Source organism: Cebidichthys violaceus, unplaced genomic scaffold (genome assembly GCF_023349555.1).
Source record: "Cebidichthys violaceus isolate CVI_PGR_0920_01 unplaced genomic scaffold, fCebVio1.0.p SCAF_8, whole genome shotgun sequence".
NCBI lineage: Eukaryota > Metazoa > Chordata > Actinopteri > Perciformes > Stichaeidae > Cebidichthys > Cebidichthys violaceus.
In genome coordinates this window covers 6,226,365-6,237,038 of record NW_027176964.1, presented here as the reverse complement: position 1 = coordinate 6,237,038, position 10,674 = coordinate 6,226,365, and the positions used below count along the sequence as shown (strand labels likewise).

Below are 10,674 nucleotides of genomic sequence, written 5' to 3'. Positions count from 1 at the left end.
TAATTTATAATTTATAATATTCAACATTTAGAATTGGCCTAATCAAATGTAATCTGGTCTGACTACTTTTTTGTAATCTGATTACTTAATCCCAATTACATGTGATCTGCGACTCAGCCTATAAGTACTTAAAAGTTGTAACTGGTCGAGATGACATTAATGTTAATTGATTAATATAATGCTGGGTAGTTTGATCTATGATAATTCCTTTTTTTATAAAGCCATTGTATTTTTTGTGTAGTCAAATCTTGGAAAGTAGGCCTACACAATAACTACAGCTGTTAAACCTAAATGTAGTGGAGTAAAAAGTATAACATTTTGCTCTAAAATGTAGTGGAGTCGAAAAATAAAGTAAATGTAAATGTTGAAGAAAAGCACAAATACTTAAAAATTGTACTTTATTACAGGGCTTGACTAAATGTACTTGGTCACTTTCCACAACTGAATAACAGACAGGCTACAGTGTTTAAGGTTTATTTGCAGGCTAATCTTTCATTCTCCATGTTGGAACTTGTCAAGATGTTTCATGAAAACCAGATGCAGTGTACTCAAAATATGCAGTGTTCATAACTCAGTGTATTGAGAAAAAAATGTATATTTTCAGCAGATACACACATCAGACATCTGTTTACATGTTTTAGTATTCATCGTTCCCTATGTAACTTCCTCTTTTGGCCTATATCCTGTGGTAACCCATTGAATTGCATAATTTTTGTCACTGAGACACGAGGATGTTTGGGGGGAAAGCAGCAGAACTATGGACGGTATCAGTGTTATATGAGGAAACAGTGGGGCCTGTTATTGCTTGTTCAACACCAAGCAAAATAGGGACTTGATCAACGAGAGATGTCACATATCATTTTCCATTTAAAGTGTTTTAAAGTTTTGTGTGATGCATTATATTGCTGTCCACTGATACGCACAAACCTTTGCTGCAAAAGGACTTTTCCTGTGTGCAGTGAGTTTTACTAAAACACATAGGTTTGGACATGCAGCTGAACACGGAATAGCTAATGTTGCAGTTTTTTTTTGTTAATTCTTTGAGTCAATTACATGTCTAAAAGGAAGGGACATGAAATCATCAATTATCTGAAAGTAAATATGTAATTCCCTCCTAGTTCAAGATGCCCATGAGCAAAAAGCACAAATGGCTCACATGGAGCAGATGAAGGTGTGCAAGTGAAATGTGAATCCAAGATAAAATGCATGTTTTAGTAAAATAACCCGCTTGTTCCAAAGACAACGCCGCACTCTGTTTTCCTGCGTGTTCCCTTGAACCTCGTGGTTGGTTTTTTTTTGGAAGTGGTCTCGGCCCCTGGCCCGGAAGCTGGAAGCTCTCCCCCGATGCTGCATTAAAGCCCACTCATCCTGATGCTGACAGTGCGCTGAGGGTAAGCCCGGCCTGAAAGGGAAGTGCTGAGAGCCACAAGAGCCCCAACGCACCAGTGATTGCAGTGCTATTATCCTGCCAAGGCTAAGCTGCACATGAAAAGGAAAGCAAGAAAAAAAAAAAAAAAACTGCATCTGACCCATTCAGTGCAACAAATATGCTCCAACTTAATGTCAACTATGTGGCCTGGCAGCGAGCCAACTCTGCTGTGCAGCCTTCTTGATCATGTTTACCTTATGTTCAAATGGGCTTCAAGTATCTGCATGAAAATGCAATTACCAAAGCCGCTTTAGCAAATACCAACTATAGACATTAAGTGAAATTCCACATTGTATAAATATAAAAACCTGATAACAGTCTTTTGAGGTTTATGGGTGCCTTCAAGGTGAACGTCCCCACCTGTTTATTCACATCTAGAGTTACCTTTGGGTTTTTAGAGAGCTGAATGATAAATAGCATGGATTAAAGTTGTCCTTTTATGCTGCTAAAAAAAAAATTGCTGGCTGTTAAGTCAGTCTGTTGTGTTGACCAGTCCCACGTCTGATGTCAAAAGCGTTGAGGTGTAACCTTCCCTTGTTGTGACATCAGCAGTGTAGCTCGCATGGCAGGCTTGTCAAACCGGTGTTGGAGCCTCCGGGAGTGCTGACACCACTCAGACTGCAAGTAGCAACCCACCTGTGTCGTCGTCGCCGCCTTTGGTGTTGTCCTCGGTTCAGCGATCCCACACTCGGTGTTCTTAACCTAATTTTGCGCACATGGAAAGAAGGAGCAACTTTGGATGAAACGGCGCATCAAGTGAAAAGGAGGAAAAACAAACTTGCTACGTAAAGGAGAGAGAGCCCACAATTCAGTAGGGATGGAAACGAATGGGATCGAAAAAAAAAGCAACGGTAGGACACATTTTGTTTAATTGTGGTAATTAAAGTGCGTTTTGCACTTGCTAGAAGTGACTTTGTTCCAGGATGTTTTCAACATTGAATAGGCCTGATCCTCAAACGCCATGTGAGTATCTTGGAGTGTCTCTCGTGTTTTCTTACATTGTAATGGTTGCAATCAGAGGTTTTTCTTCACTAACTAACGAACGAAAAGTGTTCGAAAAAGATCGCCGGGTTTGTTTATGCTGTACCTAAAGGTGTGGCCGCATTACAGGAGTTTCACCTTGCCCCGCAAACAAAAGCAGTGTTGCCAAACCCAAAGCAACGCATTGCCCCATGAAAACAACAAAAAAACAACCCTTTACTGTTGCAGCAGGCGCTAAACAGACCCACATGTTCGTCCTCTCGGGATTCAGTGTGTTGGTTGACCTGTTTATCAGCACATGTAGGCCTACGCGTTTTACAAGAGAGTAAATCTGGCCCGGGTTTGAGCGAAACTCAGAACACAGCACGTGACGGTACCGCGAGGTCGCCACTAGAGAGAGCCCGCGAGTCAACAGTTGTCAACACTATATGCAGGCTGTAACTTTTATATCTTACAAGGGATATAAATGCATGGTCAGAAAGGTAGCTAGTTAATAATTTCCCCAGGACAGACGTTTTGAACCGCTTCCTCTTGCCGCGGCACGTAACGTTGCGCACATCATCGCTAGTCGTCGTATAGTAACGTGAGCTGAACTACGTGCGTGCGTGGCTGCCAAGAGTCGGAGATGAACGGTGAACTTTGAGTGGGGCTGGTCCACACCCTCCTCCAACTCACTGGTCGGTCCCATCACCCGACTAAACACAGTCCGGTAGCGTCTCAGGTACCATGTCCTGCCTGCGAGGTGAACCCAAACTCAGCAAATCTGAGGAAACACGCCGCCATGCCAGAAGACAGAAGGTGATACAAATGAACGTAAAGCTCCTAGGTAGGCTGCTCTGTAATTCTTTTTAACGGACTTCTTGTAGCAGACGTGGCCAAAGGGTTATCCGGGGTCAGATTACTCAGTGGTGTGCTATGTTGTCACAGATCTCAACTTGGTTTTTTTTATGTGTAAAGCTCTAAAACGTTGCATGGTGAAGGGCTTTTAATTAGCCAGTTTTTGTTGCTTGTGGTTTGAACGTTCCCTTATTTCCTGCAGTTTTCTGATGAGATGAATTCAGGTAAAGATGGGAGCATGGTGTAAGGTTTCAGTTACCTGACACATGGATCGAGTAAAACGGGCGTCAGTTCAGAACACTTTACAGAAAAGCAGTGTTTAATCTGTTGGATTGTTCTCTCTGTTCCTTGGGTGGGGGGTTAACAGGTATGGAGGGCGATCCAGACCTCCAGTTCCTCCTGCAGGGGGGAGACCTCCTCAAGGTCCTCTCCCCGTCCTGGAAGAAGACCCGCTACTTCAGACTCATGGAGGACTGCAAGACCATGTGGCGTGAATCGAAGAAAACCTTCAAGGACAGCAAGACCTGTGAGTGCTGCCGTCCCAGCTACCCAGCTTCATGTGTGTGAGACCTGCCAGAAAACAACAACAACAACTCTTACACACATCTGTGTAATGTTTGTGTTGGACACCCGTCTTACACCTCTTCTTTACTTATGACATTAATAACATGTTTGTCTCCAGTGCTGATGCAAGTTTAACTCTTTTCTCAGACCAGATGAGTTTTTTAGTCATGGTTTATAAAAGTGAAGGACCGACCGTAAAGCTATACAATTGTATTCCTGTCTGAAAGTCCTCTGCATTATCATACGCAACTGGGTTGCTCATGATAGCAGTGATATGTTCTGTGGGTGTGTTTGTCAAGATAGTGATTTATTTATTTTTTTATAGTGTGCAGAGGAGTGGTTGCAGTAGGTCAGGTGATATACCTTTTGGATTACACCCATAAACTGCTGTCATGAAGTCTCAGTTTGATAACTGTGGCATAGTGGTGTCTTCATTTTCTATCGCCACACACGTGATGACTTGCAACCCTTAAAGGTGCATCCCACGACTTTGCATATCAGCAGATGTTGAAATTCAGTTCCCCGAAACTCGTAATGTGACGTCAGTAAACTGCAAACAGCAGCTTTGTGTTGACCAAGCAGGCTGGTCAGTGATGCCTGAAGATACCAAAAGAACAAAAGAGCTGCCTTTGTTTTTGGAGCACAATTAGACATATTCAAATTCCTTTACTTAACGATATATATTCTGGAAGTGTAGAACAGCAAGACTCCCGCACACTGTGCTCGTCACTGACATTAAGAGATATTTATTAACGTGTCGGTCCGTAGACCTTTATCAGGTTACTTTTCCAGACAATAGGAGAGCATATCTTTAATATGTTGGTAGACCCATGTGGACCAATCAGGTCACACTACAAAATGACATCACTCAATCAATCAATCAATCGAGGTTCATAATCGCATTACAGCTCCATAGACCTACAATGTAAACATGAAAAAATATATATAACATCATACACAGACAGTAAAAATAGTCATTGATGAAGAAAAGCTGCCATACCAAAATACATGTCTTCAGTTTCACTAGACGACATCTCGGCGGTGCGAATGGGCCGTCAGTCGGAGGGCCTGAGGAAGAACACGGAGGACCAGGTGGAGGGCCGCTGCTTTTCCATCATGTTCAAGGGCCGCCGCAGGAACCTGGACCTCATTGCCAGCTCAGAGGAGGAGGCCAAGCGGTGGGTCAGCAGCCTGGAGAAAGTGGTCTCCAACATAAACAACCTCAACAAGCAGCAGAAGACTGAGCAGTATCCTTATCGGGAGAGCGGGAGCGGGGGGACGGGGGGACGGGGGAATTTAGACATGACTAATTTTTCCGTGGTTCAGGAACTCCTGCTGCACACAGTTTGAGAATGCAGACAGAAAGATGCTGTTACAGCTACTCTCCTTACATTACAAGCTTTATAGTTGGATCTTCAGCTGCCTGAGGAAAGCCGACAAGAACAAAGATGATAAGGTGAGTCAGTCGGAGCTCAAGAACTTCCTGCGTCTGATCAACGTCGAGGTGGATGACGACTACGCTGAGATGCTCTTCCAGGTGATGCCCTCCGAGCTTTTGAATGATTCCTAAATGTCAGAATCATGAGTAGCTATCCTCAGGAGCAATAAAACAAACATAGAAAAAGTCATTGATGCAGTCTCCATAAATAGATATAATGTATGATTCAAGCACATGACGTTTTTTAAGTGTGTGGACCGCCTTTCATTTGACATTTCTACCGCGCAGAAATGCGACAAATCCAAATCGGGATACCTGGCTGGAGAGGAGATCGAACATTTCTATGACCTGCTGACCCACCGGGAGGAGATGGACGTCATCTACGGGGAGTATGCCAAAACCACGGGCTTCATGAGTACTCAGAACCTGGTGGACTTCCTGATGAAAGAGCAGAGAGAGAAGGCCACACTGGCCGATGCACACTGCATTATCCAGAAGCACGAGCCAGACGAAAACGGTCAGTACGGCGTACTGAAATAACCGTCTCTTTGTTTCAGGTGTTTCAAGTATTATCGTGGTCTTTATCTCAGATTTCTATGCAAAATGAATCATCGCTGCCGTTCTCCTCGTCTTCTTTCAGCCAAGGAGAAGAAGCTGCTGTCCAAAGACGGCTTCCTCATGTACATGCACCATCCAGAGGCCTTGGTCCTCAATCCAGACCACAGAGAGGTGCACCAGGACATGAGCCGACCCCTCAACCACTACTTCATCTCCTCCTCGCACAACACCTACCTCATGGAGGACCAGCTCAGAGGGCCCAGCAGCACGGAGGCTTACGTCAGGTAACCGCTTTCCTCCAGCCCGTGAGAATCTGTGTGACGGCGGAGAGGTGGATGTGAAGACCCACTGATTGGTTGATTGATTCACCATTTGATAGATGGAAAAATTCTTCTGCAACCATTTTGTTCATTGATTAATTGTTTAAGTGATTAAAATGTAAGGATTTGCTACTTCTCCTAATTCAAATGCATTTCTCCTAGTTGTTGATGTTTTATCCATTTTAACCATCTGTCACCTAAATGCTTAGATGTTTATTAACAACAATCCTCATGCGGCTCTACAGAGCCTTTCTTTAGTCCGACCGTTCAGACTCTGATGTTGGTTGTGACCCTCTCAGGGCTCTGCTGAAGGGCTGCCGCTGTGTGGAGCTGGACGTCTGGGATGGATCAGACGATGAGCCGGAGATCTACCATGGCTACACACTGACGTCTAAGATCCTCTTCAAGGACGCCATCAAAGCCATCAAGGAGTACGCCTTTAAGGTGCGTTTGGGTCCGGTAATGTCCGTCAGTGCTTCCACGCGAGTGTTCTGGACCTGAGCGCTCTCTGTTTTCTGTCTGCTCGTCCCCCCAGACGTCCGATTACCCAGTTATCCTCTCCTTGGAGAACCACTGCAGTGTGGAGCAGCAGGAGGTCATGGCCCACCACATGAGCTCCATCCTGGGCAGTGCACTCGTCACTTCCCCCCTGGGGGACGGAATGCCCACCGACTTTCCATCTCCCGAGGTTTGTGTCCACTCTAATCTATCGGCAGATTTCATTTTTTCTTTTGGCGCTTTGATGCCAGGTCGCTCACGGGGCTACACTGTTCCGCTTCAGGAGCTTAAGGGGAAGTTCCTGATCAAAGGGAAGAGATTAAACAAGCTGGAGGCCAGCTTCGCTCCCGAGGCAGCTGCGGCTGATGACACGGACGTGACGGAGGAGGACGAGTCGGATAATGAAGACGAGGACGAACAGAAGGAGGAAGAGAAGAGAAAGGTGGGGCGTCACACCGAGAGAGAGCAAACACAAGACCTCCGCTATAAAAAAATGTAGCCGTTTGTTTCGTACTGACACTTGATTTCCCCGTTTTATGCGTAGGCGAAAAAGAAGCTGAAACTAGCGAAAGAGCTGTCTGACATGGTGGTCTACTGTAAGAGTGTCCACTTCCACGGCTTTGAGGACGCAAGACGAAACCTGAGCTTCTACGAGATGTCGTCCTTCAAGGAGCAGAAGGCTATGACGCTGGCAGAGGAGTCGGGTGAGGAAGACTTCTGGCTGGATTCACTCAAATGTTATTGTGTCTAGATTTATGATAGAAGATTAGGATTTAGCTTTTCAGCTCAGTAGATGACTCTGTCCTTCTGTCTCTCTGCAGCCAATTCCTACATCCGCCACAACGTGGACAAGCTGAGCCGCATCTATCCAGCAGGCTCCAGGACCGACTCCTCCAACTACAACCCAGTGCCTCTGTGGAACGCCGGCTGCCAAATAGGTACACGCTGCTGACGCAAGGAGGGAATTACAATCACTCACATGTACAGTCCGGTGTGACACTGATGGGAGACGGTGGCTTATTTTTGATTCGTCATTCTGTCCCTGCGTCTTCTTATTATTTCCTTTTCAGTGGCCTTAAACTTCCAGACAACCTGCACAGACATGGACGTCAACCAGGGGAGATTCCTGGTTAACGGAAAGAGCGGCTACATCCTGAAACCGGCCTTCATGACGGACGTAGCCACGGAGTTCGACCCCATCACCCTGACCCGAGGGGACTGGCTGAAGCACAAGACGCTCCATGTCATGGTGAGTGTTTTTCACTGACATTGACTGACATTTGCTGTTGCGCTTCCCGTTCAAAATCACGCCGTTCAGCATCGTGCAGAGTTGAGATTGGGAAGGAATGTTTCATTGCCTGACGTGATGTATCCCTTACTTGTCACCAGGTTGTATCCGCCCAGCAGCTCCCCAAAGTGAGCAAGAAGAAATCCTCCATTGTGGACCCGTTGGTTAAAGTGCAGGTGTACGGAGTGCCAGCAGATGTTGCCGAGAAAGAGACCAGCGCGGTTGATAACAACGGTACCTTTCCCTTCTGATATTCTTGTGTTTTGTATTGCACTTTTATTTGCCAATGCAGTTTACCAAAAGGTTTTATACTTGTGTTTTTGCATTTATGATGCGTCACTTCAGAACATGTCTCTACCTGTAGTAGCCTCAGGAGACCAGAATGCAATGCAGCCACAACAACAGTGGCATTTTACTTCAGTTATAAGACTTTTGCCTCTTGCTTACTGGGGGAAAGAAATTCCTGCTCTGCCTACCCTGTGTATCTGTCTTCAACATGTAAAACCCACAGCTGCATACAACTAAAGTATTTACGCCCTCTGGGTGTTTTTTCCCCCCGAAATGCACACTGGGAAACGAGGGAAGCCCTTGAGGCAGAAGTAGACGAGGCTGGTTAAAAGATCACCCAATAACTGGAGCCGGAATACTTCACAAATGAATGCATAAATTCTGACGGCGCATTTCCTCTTTTTTTTCCTTTCGGTTGAAGGTTTCAACCCAGCATGGAATGAAAACTTCCAGTTTGATGTGTATGTGCCCGAGCTAGCACTGGTGCGCTTCACCGTTGAAGACCACGACTCCACGTCTGGTAATGAGTTTGTTGGGCAGTACACACTTCCATTCAACAGCTTAAAAATGGGTGAGTTCAGCAACTGGCAGCGGGTATTTGCAAAATGTCCTCTTTTTTTTCTCCTCCATTTCTCTAACCCCTAAGGATGTAAAATAGTTCTTTGTTTTCACACTTCATAAATAAACAGAAGAACTCAAGCTATCCTCTTCTCTGGTCGAGCACAGAGAACTCAGTTCACCATCTTCACCACTGACTGCAGCCACTTTGTGCTCCCACACAGGATACAGACATGTGCCTCTGCTCAATAAGAACGGAGATGTCCTCCCCTCAGCTGGACTCTTTGTACACATTATGGTCGTTGATGCCGAGTGAGACGTCACCAACGGGAAATAAGGACCTCCGAAACACAGCTTCTGTTTCTGCTGTTAATTAATAGTTTTAGTTTTTAGTTCACGATTAACTTATTGGCTTCATTCCAGTAGTTTGAGCTGCTACTCTAAATGTCAGATAAATACCACAATCTTCTCGGCAAGCTAAAGGACTCCATCTGCAACTGGAAGGCAGTTGTATTGGGAGGTGGGTACATGCATGCAAATACTGTACACACACAGCAGGTTTGCCAGACTTTAAAATGATCCACATGAGTGACATTACACCTTCAACAGTGTCCCTCATTTCTAGTCCGTTAATGTATTGTCTATTTAAGTTTTTTTTTTAAATGACCCTTTTATGAATTCTGGAGAAACATAAGCCAACATGGAAACAATGTGCTTTGTATTCATCAGTAATTTTAGTCAAGTGTGGTTATTTTTTTCATGTAACATCGTCACGACTACTACTTCTTTTTGTAAATCAAGATGAAGATAAAAGTTTTAAACATGAACGCCTATCTCACTGATTTTTATTTTTTTTTAATACCTCCTCGCGGGTGATAGCCATGGCCGGAGGAACTATGTTTTTGGGTTGTCCGTCCGTCCGTCCGTCCTTCCCATTCTTGCGAACGTGTCATCTCAGGAACTCCTGGAGAGAATTTGTGGCACAAACGTCCACTTGGATTTAAGAATGACCTGATCAGAATTTGGTGGTCAAAAGTCACAAAACATGTTTTTTGGCCACAACTTGGTAAATGATATGCTAGTTATGACAATTGCATACAAATGTCTAACTGGATAAAATGATGAAATGATGACATTTTGGACAGACATGGATGTAAACTGCAACATGACTGATTGGAGGAGGCGGTAACTCTGTGTCTCACTTATCTGAGGATAAACTTTTGTCTCTGTAGTCTTATAAGACTTTAAAGATGATTTAATAATCCTGGGGCTTCTCATCCAGTGAAACCATGTGGAATATTACTGTATAGTACCGTGTTGAATCATTTTACATTGCAAACAGCAAAAGAGCTTCAGCCTTTCCACAAAATAAAACCATTAACCTAGTGAACTTTGGATGGACACGCCTTTGGTACACGGTGTTACTCCAACAATCAAAAGGAAGTCATGGCGGTGATGCACATAAATGCACCGCTTATGGGTTAGCGTACGGCTGAATGGCATTTAAGCCTTTGACTAATGTAAGGATATTTTATGTATTTTGTACATAAAGCAGCCATAACTGTTTGTCCTAAATGATTGAGTTGCATGGCTTATTGAATGTGAGAGGGGTTACATTTAGTAACTATCCTCTCTGCAATTCCCCCTCAGCGCTCTGGAGTTTTTTTAAGCCTCTTTCAGCTCATTGCCTTACCTTTGGTTCACTTTCACAGGGTCATTTTTGGCCACAAGCAGCATTCTTCAGAGAAACCCTCCAAAAAAAAAAATAATCACCTGCTGTACACTCCAACCTGCTCGGCACCAAACAGCAGACACAGCTAGTGAACATAGTGGAGCATTTAGCAGCTATAGTGACATATCAAGGGCTAAAAGTAGAGTAAATATTGGACTTACATTCATCAGGTGGTCAGAAACA

The 10,674-nt window shown here is 44.5% G+C and overlaps 1 protein-coding gene across 5 annotated transcripts; it reads left to right on the top strand.

Moving 5' to 3' along the window:
- The first annotated feature begins 1,987 nt into the window (after nt 1-1,987).
- LOC137866132 (1-phosphatidylinositol 4,5-bisphosphate phosphodiesterase delta-1-like) lies at nt 1,988-9,586 on the top strand. Of its 5 annotated transcripts, none has more exons than XM_068701825.1 (15): nt 1,988-2,280; nt 3,615-3,806; nt 4,830-5,058; nt 5,219-5,348; nt 5,538-5,766; nt 5,890-6,091; nt 6,427-6,571; nt 6,663-6,815; nt 6,909-7,067; nt 7,170-7,329; nt 7,447-7,563; nt 7,696-7,874; nt 8,015-8,147; nt 8,623-8,772; nt 8,984-9,586. In XM_068701825.1, the coding sequence occupies exons 1-15, from the start codon at nt 2,247-2,249 to the stop codon at nt 9,073-9,075; spliced, it is 2,304 nt and encodes a 767-aa protein (XP_068557926.1). In that variant the 5' UTR covers nt 1,988-2,246; the 3' UTR covers nt 9,076-9,586. The 5 variants fall into 5 exon arrangements, with proteins under 5 accessions (XP_068557926.1, XP_068557927.1, XP_068557924.1 ...); XM_068701826.1 differs by having other exon boundaries at nt 1,989-2,280; nt 3,615-3,773; XM_068701823.1 differs by lacking the exon at nt 1,988-2,280 and adding an exon at nt 3,014-3,236.
- The last annotated feature ends 1,088 nt before the right edge of the window (nt 9,587-10,674 follow it).